This window comes from Coregonus clupeaformis, chromosome 15 (assembly GCF_020615455.1).
Source record: "Coregonus clupeaformis isolate EN_2021a chromosome 15, ASM2061545v1, whole genome shotgun sequence".
NCBI lineage: Eukaryota > Metazoa > Chordata > Actinopteri > Salmoniformes > Salmonidae > Coregonus > Coregonus clupeaformis.
This window is the reverse complement of record NC_059206.1, coordinates 26021071-26041708: the sequence shown is the minus strand read 5'-3', so window position 1 is coordinate 26041708 and position 20638 is coordinate 26021071. Positions and strand designations below refer to the sequence as shown.

At 42.1% G+C, this 20638-nt stretch overlaps 1 protein-coding gene across 3 annotated transcripts in view; it reads right to left on the bottom strand.

The window, feature by feature from the left end:
- The window catches only part of LOC121548334 (protein BEAN1), a 38094-nt gene extending 20125 nt beyond the window's left edge, over positions 1-17969 (bottom strand). The window contains exons 1-3 of one of the 3 annotated variants that reach the window (XM_045225075.1): positions 17475-17968; positions 16108-16182; positions 13099-13227 (exon numbers count right to left, since the gene is read on the bottom strand). In XM_045225075.1, coding sequence (XP_045081010.1) covers positions 13099-13227; positions 16108-16182; positions 17475-17538 — 268 coding nt within the window. In that variant the 5' untranslated portion in view covers positions 17539-17968. Of the gene's footprint in view, positions 1-13098; positions 13228-16107; positions 16183-17474 lie in introns of all 3 variants that reach the window. The other 2 variants (XM_045225077.1, XM_045225076.1) reach the window with 2 other exon arrangements.
- Positions 17970-20638: the final 2669 nt, after the last annotated feature.

Genomic DNA, 20638 nt, shown 5'->3' with positions numbered 1-20638 from the left:
TGGAGCTAATGTGACTATTATGATACTGATAGATGATGACAGGGTGTGCTTAAATAGTCTATAGACTCTATACAAGCTAGAGTGACCACAACATTGAGACATCAGCCTGATCCTGAAAGGATGTCTGGATGTGTTATGGTAACTGTACTGAAGATGACTGCTCTATGAATATGTATAAGGGACATCCATCACTGAGTATATTGTGCAGGTGACATTGGTGATGGTCAATGGGCCAGTAGGGAATGCAGTGTGAGGAGAAGATGAAGGCTGTTGTATTACATGGGTATTACCCAGTATGAGAGGTACAGTACATGGTTATGTGGAGAGAGAGTAAAACACGTTGATATGGCCCTATAGAATGAGGGGTGATAAGGACTCCTCTCCCTGCATTCAATGATAACAGTCCTCCCTGACATTGTGGGCATTCTCTAAAGGTGACGAGGAAAACAAATGTCACCTCGCATGTCTCTAGAAGATGAACCTATTGTATGCCAGAGAAGAGCAGAGATATTTTTCAGCCACCTGATTTCTGCTCGGACCTCAAGGATATCTATATTCATTTATTTCAATTCTGAAATATTACAACATTAAAAAGATGAAAATATCTTGCTCTACGTCCAGGTCTAACAATATGTATTGGTATTACGAATGAAAAGGACTATGAGAGTATTTTTCATTTACTTGGATTCAATATTAGAATTCCTTATTATAAATCAGCAATCCCCATAGACTTCAATAACAACAAAATCCCAACTTCATCTCCAAAGACGAAGGTATCCCCTGAGCAGGAAATAAACAACTCTGGGACTGGAAGACAGGCTGATATCCCAGGCCAGAACACTGACTACCACTAGATGGCAGTTCCATGTCTTACGTCATGCAAGCCTTCCTACCTCCTACAAGCAACACAGGATCCCCAATGGGACTCATTAATAGTCCCTTTGCTTATTTGTGTCCATGTGGCACGGGTAGGATTGCAACGATAGCGGTAGTTTACCAAAGCTACCGGAATCTTCAGTAATTTTGGTAATTAACAGAAAATCTATGATAATCTATCGTAATTTTGGTAATTTATACTTGAATAGCTTTAGAAAGACGTATTCATATTTAGCATAATTTTTGTCCATGAGTTTCTAGTAGATAGACCATATAGTTCAAGAGAAAATAGATTTACTAAAAAGTATCTAATCAACAATTGCATTATTTTCAATACATTCTGAAACTATTTGACAACAAACTGACATAGTAAAATAAGAAAAAGTGTTTAAAAAATAATATAAAGGACATTTCATGCTGAAACCCTCATATTAAACACCAATGGTATTCACTAAGTAGATGGCTTATATTTAGTGAAATTATTGCCCTGTCTCTCCTGGGTGACAGCTTTTCTCCTCTCATCACAAATATGTTCCTTCAATGCCATGAGGGAGTGAGCGGAAGTTTTATGAAAACAGACACAGGGAGGAAATGGCCCTGTATGACGAGTCTGGGAGATGGACAGCACTGCGTGGAAAAGCACCACAGTCTTTTATAAATGCTTTCCCCGCAATCCATTCTTCTAATGTAAGGTAGAGCCTGCGTCATTGAGCAGAAATCGATCATAGCCACACTACAAAGCACACACACTGCAGTGGCTTGTACTTACAAAACAACCAATAGTAAAGGCAGTGCCACTGGTACACCTTGAAGTGTTGCTAAGTGGCACCAGGGATAATTGGAAACACAATACAGGTGTACTGGTAACATTCCATGCCCTTTTTGAAAAGTACAAACCAAAGACATAGCAGTTCACTCATGGCGCATTTTCATACAGGATTTACCCCAATGTTTTACCCAAAAGGCACAGACATTTCTGTTTCCATCTACGCGGGCCGGCATCCGTGTCTCACTGGGCAATGGCTCCGGTGGACCTGCTCTCACTTGGGGCCAAAGCCAGGCCACTGGTACTTTTCAGCTGGCATTCACGTAACAATGTGAACTTTAAAACCTTCTCACAAAGCAACTGTTTTGATTACGCAGAGGTTGTTGATTCTACCCTTCACAAGTCCTAGTGTCAGCCCTAGCTATGGAAACACAATTTCCCTAATATAACATAATAGGGCTGGTATTGCCAGGGACCTCACGATATGATATTATCACAATACTTAAGTGCCGATACGATATGTATTGCGATTTGATACTGTGATTTTATTGCGATTCGATACTGTGATTTTATTGCGATTCGATGTTCCAAACATATGGCTCACCATGTGTCTGCTGCAGAGGGATAAGAGAGAGTCATGAGAAAACACATTTTGATCAGTCATGGAACTAAAAGCGCAGAAAACAAATTGGCTCCCAATTTCATGTAACTGTATCGATATTTTCCCATCATGGATGCTTCTCCCCACAAAATGTTTTTCTTCAGGATGTGGTTCTGTTGATGACAAAGGAAGGGCTGTACGTGTAGTACTATCTCTGTCTCTCTGGTCTGTGTGTGAGTTAGCAGCAGCAGATCAGTTTAGTCGACAGGCGCTAAGAGCGGCTTCCGGTTGTATCGAGCAAACGTCAGGTCTGATTCTGGGCCCTTGGCTGAGGTAGTCATTAAGCAGTCATGTCAAATCACCAGTGGAGTGAGGGAGGATGTCCGGATCCCAGGCCTGACACGAAGCCTCTCGCTCCTCTACCGCTCCCCTACTGCCAGACCAGGCAGCCAGGAGGTGGGTGTGATACTCACACAGGGGCTGATGGGTAATTTATGAGCAGGCCACTGCAGGCTTTGACACATGAAAGCAGGAATTCAGGAGCCTGTTAGAACTAAGGCTCACACTGGAGATGTTTGCTGACACCTGAGCTGACACAGCAGTTTAGGGTGTGTCTGATATGATCACTATTTTCAACCAGGTGGAATCACACACATGTTCCCAAACTCCTGGACACATAACACCACCCATACTGTGCAAATGCTTATTACCAGATACTGTATCTACAGTGGAAAGCACACTCACAGTTCAGTTCACAAAAGCACACACTAACTCTCATATTCACATACAGATGTTGGATCTTAATTTGACCAGTTTCGTCGCAGGAGTAAAATAATCTTGCAGCAGGAGGATTTGATTATTCTCAAAAAAGTAAAACATTCTAACAGGAAATGTATTTTCATAGGCTCCAATAGACTATAGTTTAGGTGCAGCCTACAGCTGCATTTCGGATACACTTCTATGTCGTAGACCAATATCTATCTTGTGTTATTATTAAGCTACACTGAACAAAAATATAAACGCAACATGTAAAGTGTTGGTCCCATGTTTCATGAGCTGAAATAAAAGATCCCAGAAATGTTCCATACGCACAAAAAGCATATTTCTCTCAAATTCTGTGCACAAATTTGTTTACATCCCTGTTAGTGAGCATTTCTCCTTTGCCAAGATAATCAATCTACCTGACAGGTGTAGCATATCAAGAAGCTGATTAAACAGCATGATCATTACACAGGTGCACCTTGTGCTGGGGACAATAAAAGGCCACTCTAAAATGTGCAGTTTTGTCACACAACACCAATGCCACAGATGTCTGAAGTTTTGAGGGAGTGTGCAATTGGCATGCTGACTGCAGGAATGTCCACCAAAGCTGTTGACAGAGAAATGAATATTAATTTCTCTACGTTGGCATCAGCAAACCGCTCGCCCACATGACGCCATACACGTGGTCTGCGGTTGTGTGGCCGGTTGGACGGTGTCAAATTCGAGGCCAACGTTGTTTTAGAGAACTTGACAGTCCGTCCAACCGGCCTCACAACCACAGACCACGTGTATGGCATCGTGTGGGCAAGCGGTTTGCTGATGTCAACGTTGTGAACAGAGTGCCCTATGGTGGCGGTGGGGTTATCGTATGGGCAGGCATAAGCTACGGACAACAAACACAATTACATTTTATTGATGGCACAGAGATACCGTGACGAGATCCTGAGGCCCATTGTCGTACCATTCATCTGGGGCCATCACCTCATGTTTCAGCACGATAATGCACGGCCCCATGTCACAAGGATCTGTACACAATTCCTCGAAGCTGAAAATGTCCCAGTTCTTCCATTGCCTGCATACTCACCAGACATGTCACCCATTGTGCATGTTTGGGATGCTCTGGATAGACGTGTACGACAGCGTGTTCCAGATCCCGCCAATATCCAGCAACTTTGCACAGCTATTGAAGAGGAGTGGGACAACATTCTGGTCACACCAGATACTGACTGGTTTTCTGATCCACGCCCCTACCTTTTTTTAAGGTATCTGTGACCAACAGATGCATATCTGTATTCCCAGTCGTGAAATCCATCGATTAGGGCCTAATTAATTTATTTCAATTGACTGATTTCCTTATATGAGCTGTAACTCAGTAAAATCTTTGAAATTGTTGCATGTTGCGTTTATATTTTTGTTAATTATGGCTGAATTTCAGATACATTTTTGTACATTTGAATGTCGCAGTAGTAGGACCTACAGTAGTAGGACATTTATTCTGTCTGGTGCTTTAGCGTTTGAGCGAGTGAGAAAGAAAGAGAACTGCTGGTTTTCTGTGAATTTATTAATCACAAGGCTCATTTGAATTTCCTGAGGTGCAGGAAAATACTCAGCCACAACAGAGTGATCAAATTAAGATATCTGTACTACACCTGTTTATACATAAATTTATTATAGTAAGAACATACCACACATACTAGCCAAGCCATGCCAGAACCATACACACTTCTGTGGGTGATAATTATCTTATAATTTCACCTGTTTTCTGCATGTTACTAGTGGTTGGTAAGCCGTCATTCTCACACCCTGTGGTAGACAGACTCTGTTGGCTGGCTGGTTGATGGATGGGTTATAATGGATCTGATAGTTGCAGTGATGTTCCCTCCTTTCACATTCAGTGTTAAAAGGAGCCTCCAGGGCTGAGATGTCACTGTTGCTCCCTGACTGTGACTTGGGATGGGACTGCTGTTACTGGGCAGTCTGTCAGCCATGCAGCCATCTCCACAGCAACCCTCCCAAATCAATTTAGCATGAGACTGATTCAGCGGCTCAAGGTCATCCTGCAGCACATCCATCAGAATCAGGCTGGAGTCTGGACGACACGACAGCTGCTGACCAGGCCAGGGCACACTATGACAGCACAGAGCAACAGCTCCAGGGGGCCAAATACTAAGAACACACACTCCCACACACTCACTCTCGCTTTCTCCCTCTCCCTATCCCCCTTCTTCACATTATCTTTCTAATCTCTCTCCCTCTCTCTCTCTCCCTTTCTCCCCCTCTCTCTCATCTCTCTTTCTCATCTCTCTCTCTTTCTCATATCTCTGTCGCTCACACACAAACTAACCCAAATTGGACCCACAGACAAATTAACAGTACACAAAAACAGAGCTATGAAGAACAACCACACATGTACCCAGCTCTCTTATCGTCAGCCCCTTGATTCAATGTGACAAAGACAGCAAACCACAGTGTGCTTTATGTTTTACACAATACATGGTGTGACCCATTTCCTGCCTACTGCAGGGGTCTTGGCTGTTTTTCTGGCTGTAAGACAAAGCATCAGAGATCTGATTCTGAAACCCAGAGGCTGGTGTAAAATGAGAGCAAGCAGTCCACAGAACAGCAGAAACCCAATAGACATCAGTCTCATCCACAACGGCCCTGTCACTATGATATCCCAACCACAGGAGGCCGGTGGCACCTTAATTGGGTAGGATGGGCTCATAGTAATGGCTGGAACGGAATAAATGGAATGGTATTGAACACATCAAATACATGGTTTCCATGTGTTTGATACCATTCCATTAACTCCATTCCAGCCATTATTATGAGCCATCCTCCCCTCAGCAGCCTCCTATGATCCCAACTGATATGCATGAAAGCGATAGATAGCAGACACATTAACTATTCCGTTTATTCTATTGAAACAGTTCATTGAGATCACAGGTGATACAAAACAGTAACATCTGTATAGAACAACAAATGAACTGTATCTGTCTCAGAGATGCGACCTAATACTGTATCTGGGCACAATGCCCTTTATCAGACAGTATTATTGTAACAGCCTCCTTCACAGCGTAACACCACCACAATATTATACATGAAGGGAAGTTGGATATGATTGGATGTGGGTCACAGAGCCATGGAGGGGGAACGAATATCTGGGTCAAACTGGATCATAGAAGCTTAAGTCTCTGTGCATTCTGGCTCACCTATTAATAAACCACAGAAGGGATGGCACAGATTATCAATATTATACCAGTGTTCTTCCACATCCAACCCTACTCATTTACCAGGAGGTTTGTTGTTGTTGTTGTTGTGTGCATGCATGGATGCATGCATGCGTATGTGTGTGATGTCGTGGCATCACCATATTTCACTATTCTAGATCCCTTAACCCAATCCCATCATTCAACATCACTGCAATAGAATTAGAGTCAGAGGAATTAGGTCTTTGCATATTTCACATTAGATACATGATGAATCCTAAAATAGATATTTTTAGATATAACTGCCTGGCAGCAGTTTGAAATTACTCAAAATCCCTACCCCATTTCTGCTGGACTGGACACTTTTCAGAAGAGTGGTGTTTGAAAAGGGGAAAATCTCCCGTAACAGACAATAATACATAGAGCCATCACAGACACATTTTGAGCACTGAGCCATGGAAACAGTAGAGCCCTGTAGATCTGCCAATGATTCACCAATCCAGACTATTACGAAAATAAAGCGTCTGACCATTCCCTTGAGGCTGCCATGGTGAAAACAAATGTGATTAGTTTGTCTCCCGTTGAGGTGGAGGTGTGACAGTGCTCATATCCCGGAAGTCCAGACACCATCAGTCTAAAGAGGCTTAATGGGGTTAGGTATGAATGAGTCATTTCCTGTACTAATCTAGGCCCAAACCTGGCTGGGACTGTCTGTCCCTCTTGCCACAGTAACAGCACAGGAGAGGCAGCATGACACAACAGCTACAGGAAATGATTTTAACTCAAAGTAGGGGAAGAGCTAGGTCATGTCATAAATTGGAAGACTTCAATTCAGCACAATTGTAATCATTATAAGTGGGTTATCTAACAGTGGCAGGTATCGGCTCACCAAAACACTGCCACCAGGGAAGAACTTGCAGAATGAAAGTTGATGCCTTTTGATTCTATTAATTCAATAGAAGATTACGAGATCAAATCATTGACTGGCTGTGCCTCCCTCCAGCGTGCCTGGCTTTACAAGAACAAGGAGATATTGAAGAAGAAGGAAATGCACTGTCCTCTTGAGTTTGGTTAGCCTCTGACTTTATTTCCATTCATATTGTGGATTATTCAGCCTCTGTGGATTTAGTCAAAGGAAGCTGCTTCACTCAAAGCTGTTGTGGAAACTGTCAGGAAGATATGACATGGTGAAAAGTGCATAAGTCTGTCAAAACTGACGTCCGCTATGCCATAATTGGCTGAGACTTTGAGGTGTCTGAGAGCACAGGCATTCTGTCCTTATCCAGGCTCTGCCAGAGGCTCCAGCCGGTGGGAAACTTCATTCGGAGATCCTTCTGAGGGGGATCCGTGGAATGCCGAATTAGACAACCGAACCCCGAAAGGGAGTGAGTGAATAATTGAGCTGCACTCATTCTGGATCAAACCAGTTTGGATTGCATGTGGCGGCCAGCCAGCTACACTTCTACAGAGTTCCTCAGGGGACCAGGTTTACTGTGATGCCATGCTAGAGACAGAGGGGGCGGAGCGGGGGACAGGTTTTGGTTATCATGATTATCCATGTGATTCAAGTGAGCTCTGAAGAACAGTTGATTACTCCAGGTACACAAAGCCTCTTTGAAAGGCTTTCACAGAGTGAATGACCTCCAATGCTAGTGCTCAAGGTCATACGACATTCAACATTGCATTAGCCCATTAGATACAACATGGCTTCTTGATCAGGACTACAGCATCTTTTAAATTCACTGTTATTAAAGTATGTGTGTATAGTCAGCTTTTTCCCAAATTCGACAACCACAGTCCTAAAACACTGTCAAGGACAGTAAGCAGCCCATGACTTCACTGCACTTTATCCCGCTAAGATAATTAGACACTTTGGGAGGAGGTGCGGCCATTTAAAGAGAGCTCTCCCCATGTTATTTAACCCAGATTAGAGGAGAACCAGGGATAAACCTGCATGTATGGGCCATGGCTGCTGCACCTCCCAAACAAACAGACAGCCAGGGGATGAGGCCCGGCCCTGCATTATCCAGACCTCTGAGGTTTAGTGGGTAAGGAGGGCCAATAGCATGGCCCATTTCAGCGGGATTTGGCTGCTTTGATCCCACTCTCACTGTCACGGCTGGCACACTGAGCCCACGGGATGAGACCGAACTGCAGCCTCTTAATCTGGTTAAGGCGGCTCTAATAACCCCTGCTTCTAGTGTATGTAATAACTCCTGCTCCCTCCTCCTGTATCTGCCCTGACTTCTCAACTGACGGGGAGACGGATGTCCATTCCCAACATACTGTACACTACAGGCCTGCATCTGAATCCCTGGGGTGTCACAATACAAGGGTAACTTATAACCTGGGCCCTAGGGTACAGCTGGGTGTAGGGAGAAGCAGGCTTGCCATAGGACACTACTGACCTTTGCGTATTGTATCCACAGCTGTGAATTGGGTATGGCATGTGTAAGCACATTTTCCGCTTTGAGAAATCCCATTGCTTTTGCAATGTGTGGAGGAACGGATGCTTGGGGTGTTAGACCAGAACACAATAACCCTTCCTCATGTTTCGTCTGCCGACAGTGTTCTGGAGCCATTTTCCAGGCATCGTATTCACAGACACATTCATTCTCATCATGTCTGCTGCTTCGACTGATACTGTATTTCCTACATATTGGATTGGAGTTGTAAAACTAAGTTAATGGATCCCTTTGCTGTAAATGGTGAACAGAGGGATCAATAGACTAAGGCATAGAGAAAGTGATAGAATTAAAGGAATATGTCTAAAGCAATTAATGGGAATAAAGGCACTCATAAAGGACCTATTCTCTCCATCCTCCTCCTGTCTCACTCACTCCACCCCACAGCAGTTTGCCATGGCAATTAATAGATGCTATTAAGAAAGCTTGTCCACTAATTGCAAAGAAAATAGCTTTTCTTCCAAAAGGCACAGGGAGAATTCACCTGACATCTGCCACCACTTTCTGGCCACCTGTAATGCCTTTAATTATTATTTTTTTCTACTGTGACAAGGGAACTGAAGCAGAACCATCTTGGTATTTTATCCCCAGCCTCCATATTCTACAATCTCACCACATCTCCTAATATGCATATAGATGGTCATACTTGGACCAAGTGAAAAAGCAACAAAAATGTGCAAATGCGCCAATTTCTGATATTTTCATAATTCATTAAATATGGGGTTCTTTCAGATGGATAAGCAAAGGATCATGGGTACCATTTTACTTGTAGATCATGTGCACTGAACTGGAACAGACCGTTTAAATGTTTTACTTTTTTTACTTAATTTTAAAGATAAAATGGAAATGCACTGAGTATACCAAACATTAGGAACACCCCCCCATTCTTGATACCATGGGAAACTGTTGAGCATGAAAAACCCAGCAGCGTTGCAGTTCTTGTCACAAACCGGTGCACCTGGCACCTACTACCATACCCCATTCAAAGGCACTTACATTTTTTGTCTTGCCCATTCACCCTCTGAATGGCACACAATCACAATCCATGTCTCAATTATCTCAATACTTAAAATACTCCTTCTTTAACTTGTCTCGTCACCTTCATTGAAGTGGATTTAACAAGTGACATCAATAAGGGATCATTGCTTTCACCTGGATTCACCTGGTCAGTCTTTGTCATGGAAAGAGCAGGTGTTCTTAATGTTTTGTATACTCAGTGTACATTATTGAATACATTCTGATGTTCAGATAATTGAAAGTGTTTACAGAGAGAACAATGAAAGTGGCCATAGATCTCCCTATAAAATATGAAGACACCGAAATAAGGTTTGGAAAGACGACGTGCCTCAACTTTTGTCTGTGAAGAGGCTTCATAATAGGTGTTGCTAAAATGTATATTTGCATAGCATTACATACTGTGGGCAAACACATTGTAATTACAGTGTAGGTATGATATGATTGGTGTGATTGCATATTGAAGTTTGGGTGATGTACGTTGACATTTACATGCATTCGATTTCCAAAGAAACTCAAACTGATTGTGTTAAAACCTTCCCTCACCATATAATCATAATCCCAGTTTGCACATCTCTGAAATTGTGCAAACTGCAAACAGGTATTCACACACAAACAAATGACAGTACAAACAGATCCACACAGACTAGAGAACACAGATGACAAGTGTGGATCTGCCGTTTTCCTGGCATAGAGGAGCGGCGGTTGTTGTGGATGTTGAGGAACAGTACATTACAGTGGTGATGGATGTGGTCTGGTGAGTGCAGCCACAGCGTAGAGCCTGTCTGTTCCTGTCTGTCCCTACTCTGACAGACACCCAGCAGGAGCAGGGCCACAGCAGGACCACTCCAGGGGATCCAGAGCCACCGTCACAGTCCCTAGGTCTGCGTTGGCAACAGTGAGGAGAAGGTCAAATCAGGAGAGGGGCATGGTGACAAAGTGGCAACATTAGTCAGCCACTTGTTGCTCTTTACATTATTTAGTTACCTACTCAGCAGATGCCCTGATCCACTGGGAGATGGATGGATTTACATATCATTCGCTTCTACAGCTGGATATTTAGACAAACAATTTGGACTAAGTGTCCTTCTCAAGGATAGAGCGCCGACGTCCCATCTGTAGCCTTTGTCCTTCAGCGAGCTATCCTTCACTGAAGCCCCGTTCTCAATCAGAATGATGAAATAAAATACCAACTTAATACAGTATCGCTGCCACACTAGTATGGGGTGAAGATATTTATTGGAAGTTAATTACTATGACAAAGAATAAACAGACCAAAGTGAAGAGGATAGTGCTAAATCCATGAAAACCACTCCACTATTTGATTTGACATGGGAGCATAGAGCCAGTGCCTCCATTTGAGAGCTGAAGCAGATACCTGCACTGTGACTAATGCAAGGTTAACAGGAGATTCAGGATGCAGGCGGTTATCTATTCACTGCTAACAATGAAAATAGTATGCTTGGGCATACAGTATGAAGCAGGTAATATCTGAATTAATACATTATACAATTAATACACATTTTATCAAGATGAGAGGATTCATTCATTGAATGTATTTAAATGTAAAAGTATATCAAATTCTAATATTAACACATGTGCATTACATTATAGGTCCTCAAAAGGAAAGGCATTAAGAAATAAAGATCGCTTAGATAATATCTGCTATCATGACATTCAGATTACAAATATATTTTTAAGATTGTGGCAAATGTATTTCTCGAAGACCTTCTCAGTGATCTGTTTGTGGAATGAGAAGTTTTACACCTATCACTGAGGTAATGAGATAGTAGCAACAACACACTTGGCCAGCCACATGTTGTGGGGTGATCCCCAACAAAATATCAAAGAAAGTCCACAGCTACAGTGTCAACATAGAGGACTGTGCTGGGCATAGGGGCATGTCCATAGAGGAACCTAAAAAGATCCTGCCTTTCCATTCTCTTTATCTATTTATTTACTCTATTCATTTTTTACAGCTTGGCCGAGAGCGGGGAGTCCGTCCACCGAAAGTCATTCCACAGCCTAGGGCACTGGTGACATTTCAGGTGTGAGGGGGATGAGCTGTGAATTATAGATTAGAGGGAGAGCTGGGATTGGTGAGTATTACTTTGAGAGGAGCTATGATTGTCAGAGCAGCCAGCGAGTCTGTATAGGTTCAGCCACTTCCATCACTGGGAAAACTCCCATTACAGCTTAGTTTATTAGCACCAACACAAAAGTGTGTGTGCAGTCTAAACATGCTAAATACTTTGAAGAAAGTTGAAACATTTCCTCTCATCTTGATATTACTTTATTCAGATTTCAATGGATATGTATGTAGAATACGGATCCCATAAAATCCCACAAGGCCAGCTTTAACGGGTACAATTTCCTCCCTGATCCCAGCCCTCCCAAATAGTCAGTCAGGAGATAGATATTGTGGCTGGTTGAGAAGCCCTCTGTGGCTCGTTAGAGCTCTTCTGGAGAGTGCCAGGGACCACATGACGTACCGAGGTTCCACTGACTGACTGCAGACGTTTGTGGGCACAATTTTCTCTCTCTGCAAACAGTTTAGTGAAAGGTCAGGCTGCATTAGTGGCGGGTGTAAACACAACGTGGCCGAGGGGACAAGCTGTTCACTGGAAAGGTACTTATAAAGGACCGAGGCTACCTAGCAGCCAATAGATCATATTTCAGAGATGGAGGTGTTATATAAAAGGCAAGATGGCAGCTTTTTAACACAATAAGGCAACACGTGGTCACTACTGACGTACAAACCATGTTTCTGGCAATGAAAAAAAAGACCCTGATTAAAATCAACCAGGCAGGGAGGTAACTGTTTTTTCACTGGCAGTTTGTGCCTCCAAGCCATATATTAGGACTGGAACATCACATTTTGAGGATGGCTGACAACCCGCGTTTGTAATATTAATTTATTTATCTGTTTATTTTTTAGCAGGAACCGGCATTTTGTGTCATTTTGACACCATGGGATGTGTATTCCCATAACGCTGTACGTACAGTGATAAGTCCAACACTACTAACACTAACGGCTACCACTTTAGAAAGTCACTATAGATTTAAGACACCTGAGGTCATTGTTTAAGTGGTTCAGTTCTCTGGACATTGGCTCTGGTGTCTGCATTTCTCTCAGGTAAATTGATGATCTGAAGAGGAGTGCCAGAAGCAGCTTACAACTACACTATTTAATCAACTAAAGACAGAAACAAATGTTCTCAATCACATCCCAGACATATGTTGCCATGGTTATTATTGGTTTCTCTAAAGAGGCAGAGTTACATGTTCTTAGTCATTATACATATAATATTATGTGGATAATCAATCTAGTATACACCATGACAAGAACCATTAAGACAATTCAAATAGAAATGTGCAGTAAACATGCAAGGATGTGTCCCTTACCTGAGCAGATTAATTTCATCAACATGTACTCCCTTCCACAGTCCTTCTTATAGTAACATTTCAGCCGGTTAATGAGGCAGGTGCCGAACTTGAGCTCCTCTCTTCTGCACAGAAGGGCGATGTCCTCATCTGCAAGGGCAGGCAGAAGGGAGAGAGATTGTGAGGGGGAGAGAGAGAGAGAGAGAGAGAGAGAGATAGAGAGAGAGAGAGAGAGAGAGAGAGAGAGAGAGAGAGAGAGAGAGAGAGAGAGAGAGAGAGAGAGAGAGAGAGAGAGAGAGAGAGAGAGAGAGAGAGAGAGAGAGAGAGAGAGAGTGATGTGAGTGACAGGTTCTCTGTTGTTTATAAAGCCAGAGGCACATGCATGTGTGTGCGTGTGTGTATTTGTGTGTGGTGTGCAGCCAAGGGGCCACCCACGCTGCCCCGTGTTCATTAGTCTTTCCGGTACATGACCCCAGGGTCTGAGTGTCCCGATCAATACCAGGACCCCTCTACATACAATATTATAGGGATACTTCAGGATTTTGGCAATGAATCTATCTACTTCCCCAGAGTCAGATGAACTCGTGGATACCATTTTTATGTCTCTGCGTGCAGTTTGAAGGAAGTTGCTAACTAGCGCTAGGGCAATTGCTAACTAGCGTTAGTGCAATGACTGGAAGTCTATGGGTATCTAGCAGATACCCATAGACTTCAAGTCATTGTGCTAATGCTAGTTAGAATTGGCTCACGAAACTACCTCTAACTTTCTTCATACTAGACACAGAGGCATAAAAATGGTATCCAGGAGTTCATCTGACTCTGGGGAAGTAGATAAATGGCCTCATTGCCAAAATCCCGAAGTATTCCGTTAAGGCGTTCGGAGACTGGATTTGTAACTAGGTGGAAATTATTAACACTGAAATCTGCTTCAGATTGGTTATCTTGAAATGTATATGTTTCATTTTCTTGTTTAGAATAAATCAATATGTAAATGAGTCAAGCACTGTATTATACAGTGGGGGAAAAAAGTATTTAGTCAGCCACCAATTGTGCAAGTTCTCCCACTTAAAAAGATGAGAGAGGCCTGTAATTTTCATCATAGGTACACGTCAACTATAACAGACAAATTGAGAGAAAAAAATCCAGAAAATCACATTGTAGGATTTTTAATGAATTTATTTGCAAATTATGGTGGAAAATAAGTATTTGGTCACCTACAAACAAGCAAGATTTCTGGCTCTCACAGACCTGTAACTTCTTCTTTAAGAGGCTCCTCTGTCCTCCACTCGTTACCTGTATTAATGGCACCTGTTTGAACTTGTTATCAGTATAAAAGACACCTGTCCACAACCTCAAACAGTCACACTCCAAACTCCACTATGGCCAAGACCAAAGAGCTGTCAAAGGACACCAGAAACAAAATTGTAGACCTGCACCAGGCTGGGAAGACTGAATCTGCAATAGGTAAGCAGATTGGTTTGAAGAAATCAACTGTGGGAGCAATTATTAGGAAATGGAAGACATACAAGACCACTGATAATCTCCCTCGATCTGGGGCTCCACGCAAGATCTCACCCCGTGGGGTCAAAATGATCACAAGAACGGTGAGCAAAAATCCCAGAACCACACGGGGGGACCTCGTGAATGACCTGCAGAGAGCTGGGACCAAAGTAACAAAGCCTACCATCAGTAACACACTACACCGCCAGGGACTCAAATCCTGCAGTGCCAGACGTGTCCCCCTGCTTAAGCCAGTACATGTCCAGGCCTGTCTGAAGTTTGCTAGAGTGCATTTGGATGATCCAGAAGAGGATTGGGAGAATGTCATATGGTCAGATGAAACCAAAATATAACTTTTTTGGTTAAAAATCAACTCGTCGTGTTTGGAGGACAAAGAATGCTGAGTTGCATCCAAAGAACACCATACCCACTGTGAAGCATGGGGGTGGAAACATCATGCTTTGGGGCTGTTTTTCTGCAAAGGGACCAGAACGACTGATCCGTGAAAAGGAAATAATGAATGGGGCCATGTATCGTGAGATTTTGAGTGAAAACCTCCTTCCATCAGCAAGGGCATTGAAGATGAAACGTGGCTGGGTCTTTCAGCATGACAATGATCCCAAACACACCGCCCGGGCAACGAAGGAGTGGCTTCGTAAGAAGCATTTCAAGGTCCTGGAGTGGCCTAGCCAGTCTCCAGATCTCAACCCCATATAAAATCTTTGGAGGGAGTTGAAAGTCCATGTTGCCCAGCGACAGCCACAAAACATCACTGCTCTAGAGGAGATCTGCATGGAGGAATGGGCCAAAATACCAGCAACAGTGTGTGAAAACCTTGTGAAGACTTACAGAAAACTTTTGACCTGTGTCATTGCCAACAAAGGGTATATAACAAAGTATTGAGAAACTTTTGTTATTGACCAAATACTTATTTTCCACCATAATTTGCAAATAAATTCATTAAAAATCCTACAATGTGATTTTCTGGAATTGTTTTTCTCATTTTGGCTGTCATAGTTGACGTGTACCTATGATGAAAATTACAGGCCTCTCTAATCTTTTTAATTGGGAGAACTTGCACAATTGGTGGCTGACTAAATACTTTTTTCCCCCACTGTACATATGCTATTACTTTGTGTATTGTGCATGTGTGTTTATATTCCAATGAGGTGAGTCATATATGATGACGTTTACTCTGTGCACACTGTATGAAGGATGACTGTACTGCCTGCCATCACAAAGCCCTGCCATTGTGAATGAGGTTTCAAGTCCTGTTTAAAGCAGAGTATCTAATGTCACGCTAACCAAAGGTGGATAGTGCTCTTACATAACGCTGCATCTTCCAGGCAGCAGCTAAAATCTCTTAGATTCTAGTACACTCCGTTCACGGACCATGAGTCTTGTATTATACAGTAGACACACCATACATTCATATACCCACATCCATGTATGATATAACCTGTGCATTCTTTGTATAAGAAGCCAGGGTTAAGTACAGTACTGAGCATGTAAAACACAGAGAAAACTCACAGGCTTTGGAGTAGTTCCTGACAACTTCAATTGCGTTTGAGGTGCCACAGACAAGGGGAGTGTGCAGTGCTAGAGCTGGAGAGGTACAGCGCAGGAGTGAAACGGAGAGAGAGGAAGCATTAATCTCATTTTGTATTCCTGTCAACTTTGTTTTATGGTGACTGGGGTGCTATTCCCTCTTGGCTGACTCTGACATCACATCATGCCTCTTTGGCATTTCTGCCCAGGCCCGATGAGGCTAATGCAGGGATTGGACAAGCCATGGCTTGGCTTGGTATTTCAAGTCCAAGGGAGAATGTGGGACTAAGCCAGACAGTAACAACATATGCATAGTGGCTTTGGTCAACAGGCTGCCATGACCATTATCGTCTGAGGCAAAACTACAGCAGAGCTGACTACAGATCAGATATTCAGACAGTCTTGCCAGTTATCTCACAACATCAACGCCCAAACTTTATGGTGATGTGACAGTATTATTGACAAGCTAAAAAGTGAAGATCAAGATAAGACTGTTATCCCCCACAGAAAAATCTATAGTTCTTTATTCATTATTTTGCTCTGTGAGCTCTGTCGTTTTTGTATTTATCAAAGGCAGAAATGAAGTTGATTAGTTGTGTAACCAACCTGGTATCAGACAGTTTCTGGATACCCAGATCAATATGTTGAAAAATAACCCAAAAAGGAGGATGGGAATGTAATAACTCCTCATGAACATTATGTAACATAGTCAGTGGGTTAGCATCGTCCTGTACAGCTACTAATAGAGCACTAGGATAGATACTTAGATTTTATATGAAACCAGATGGGTCTCTAAACTGGCTGTCCTACTGTACAGTAATGTGGACATTTCAAATGCAGATAGTCCCTTTAAATGGGACAAGTATAGTTCCATGCAGAGCTATGTTTCCATGTACTAGACCATATAGATTCTGGGGATGTTTGGAATATAAATGCAATGCTCTCTAGCTAGATTCTACAGACTCCTCAGGGGCAGGTGCATAGCACTTGGTGCCTGTATACACTATGCTCATCAATCTTGGGCTAGCCCTATGTGACAGCCCAATTTTGCCTATTTTGGGTCAGTCATCAATTTATGGCCTTCCTTGGACAAGAACCAAACTCATAACGTAATAATGAGAAATATTAATGACTTCAATTAATTTTTTGGAAACATTCTATGAAAGACCAAGAATGGTGCATGGATGCCATGATCTCAATGGTGAAAAAATATTTAAAGGTGTACCCACAACACAACATAAATAAAAAAAGCAACTGCTCAACCTGGAATAGTCTTACGCAGATCACAGGTCTATAAACCAAAATTCAACAGCTTATCGGACAAGAGGAAAGAGTGATAGAGTACGTACCTACCGACCGGTATAAAAATATCCCCGTGTGATGCAGGTGTCTTCCTGTCCTTCGATTTCGCATAGCCTACCTACCCAGTGCCAGCAGAAATATTACTTGTTTAATTCGAAGAAAACATCGTGGTTAAAAGGGATACGATATCTTACGGTGCAATATAATATCTGGTGCGAAAACCCTCAGAACAAACCCTCAACCCTCAAAAACGCGTGCCGTCGACCGGAGACATGGCCCACCTGGCCAACATAGCAAGTATATCACTCATTAAACTTCAGTTAGGACAGTAGATACTAGATAAAACTAGTTTTTCTAATATCCCCGGTGTAAACATCGAGCATATAAACCAAATGCCATCAAAAGCCGTCAAATCAAACACTATGCAGCAAGAAGCATCTTCTATGTCCCGCCGTTGCTGCGAACGTGGTAGGTCGTTTGCAGCGCTCAGTTATCCAACATACAGTATTATAACGCCATGATATTTAATTTAGATGACAGGCGGGCAGCGGCGTTTGTTTACAAATGACATAATTGTAGTTGGATGGATGGATACCATATCGCAGACTACCGGGCAAATACAATATGAATGTCCCAGGATGTAAGAGCACCACAATTGTCTGTTTTCAAGTTTACAGTATTTTTTTTTTTTTTCGTTTTCTGAAGCAGACGAAGGCGGTTATGTTGTGAACTGTCTTCTGACATCCACACATTTCGACTGTTATTCACTTTATTCACTGTTTATGCATGTATTACTACATAGGAGGATATTGAAAAAGAGGAGATTGGAGTCAATACCATTTCAGTTCAATCAATTAAGGAAATTCCAAATCAAGAATGTAATACTTTGAAGGTGTAATGAATAATGAAGGTGAGGAGACAAGTTAAAGAAGGATTTTTAAGCCTTGAGACAATTGAGAACATGGATTGTGCATGTGTGCCATTCAGAGGGTGAATGGGCAAGACAAAAAATATTAGGAAGGTGTTCCATTTCTGAATGAAGTACAATTCGTGAAGTTGATGTGGGTTATTACAAATATTCGATGATAGGTGTGTTGGCCACCCCTACTGGTGATATAATGCATTGCCAAAAAGCCTTGCTGGTGGTGTTCTATATTATGATACATTCTTCCCATCATGTCTGTCTGCTGAAGGAAATTGTAATTCTGTGTACATCATAAGGACAATGTATCCATAACCATAAACTTGATAGCATTTTGATTTGTAAATGAATACACTGTAAACCCAAAGGCATTTTTATCTCAAATATTTATAGTAAGCAGAACTCAGTCAATGAAAATGTGGTATTGATTCAAAAGTAAATGAGAATCAAATCAAATCAAATTGTATTTGTCACATGTGCCGAATACAACAGGTGTAGACCTTACATTGAAATGCTTACTTACAAGCCCTTAACCAACAATGCAGTTTTAAGAAAAAATAAGTGTTAAGAAAGTATTTACTAAATAAACTGAAGTAAACAATAAATACAAATAAAAAAAGAAGAAAAATAGAAAAATAACAAATAATTAAAGAGCAACAATAGAATAACAGTAACGAGGCTATATACAGGGGGTACCGGTACAGAGTCAATGTGCGGGGTCACAGGTTATTCGAGGTAAATCAAATCGAATAAAATTGTATTGGTCACACACGTGTTTAGCATATGTTATTGTGGGTGTAGCGAAATACTTTTGCTTCTAGCTCCGACTGCAGTAATATCTAACAAGTAATATCTAACCATTTCACAACATATACCCAATACACACAAATCTAAGTAAGGAATGAATTAAGAATATATACACTACCGTTCAAAAGTTTGGGGTCACTTAGAAATGTCCTTGTTTTCCATGAAAACATACATGAAATGAGTTTGAATAGGAAATATAGCAAAATGAATAGGAAATGTAGTCATTGACAAGGTAAGAAATAATTATTTTTAATTGAAAGAATAATTTTGTCCTTCAAACTTTGCTTTTGTCAAAGAATCCTCCATTTGCAGAAATTACAGCCTTGCAGACCTTTGGCATTCTAGTTGTTAATTTGTTGAGGTAATCTGAAGAGATTTCACCCCATGCTTCCTGAAGCACCGCCCACAAGTTGGATTGGTTTGATGGGCACTTCTTACGTACCATACAGTCAAGCTGCTCCCACAACAGCTCAATAGGGTTGATATCCGGTGACTGTACTGGCCACTCCATTATAGACAGAATACCAGCTGACTGCTTCTTCCCTAAATAGTTCTTGCATAGTTTGGAGCTGTGCTTTGGGTCATTGTCCTGTTGTAGGAGGAAATTGGCTCCAATCAAGCACCGTCCACAGGGTATGGCATGGCATTGCAAAATGGAGTGATAGCCTTCCATCTTCAAGATCCCTTTTACACTGTACAAATCCCCCACTTTACCACCACCAAAGCACCCCCAGACCATAACATTGCCTCCACCATGCTTGACAGATGGCATCAAGCACTCCTCCAGCATCTTTTCATTTGGTCTGGTCTGCGTCTTTGAGGTGTTCGGATCTTTGTGATCCGAACACCTCAAACTTCGATTCGTCTGTCCATAACACTTTTTTCCAATCTTCCTCTGTCCAGTGTCTGTGTTCTTTTGCCCATCTTAATCTTTTATTTTTATTGGCCAGTCTGAGATATGGCTTTTTCTTTGCAACTCTGTCTAGAAGGTTAGCATCCTGGAGTCACCTCTTCACTGTTGATGTTGAGACTGGTGTTTTGCGGGTACTATTTAATGAAGCTGCCAGTTGAGGACCTGTGAAGCGTCTGTTTCTCAAACTAGACACTCTAGTGTATTTGTCCTCTTGCTCAGTTGTGCACTGGGGCCTCCCACTCCTCTTTCTATTCTGGTTAGAGCCAGTTTGCGCTGTTCTGTGAAGGGAGTAGTACACAGCGTTGTACGAGATCTTCCGTTTCTTGGCAATTTCTCGCATGGAATAGCCTTCATTTCTCAGAACAAGAATATACTGATGAGTTTCAGAAGAAAGTTATTTGTTTCTGGCCATTTTGAGCCTGTAATCGAACCCACAATTGCTGATGCTCCAGATACTCAACTAGTCTCAAGAAGGCCAGTTGTATTGCTTCTTTAATCAGCACAACAGTTTTCAGCTGTGCTGACATAATTGCAAAAGTATTTTCTTATGATCAATTAGCCTTTTAAAA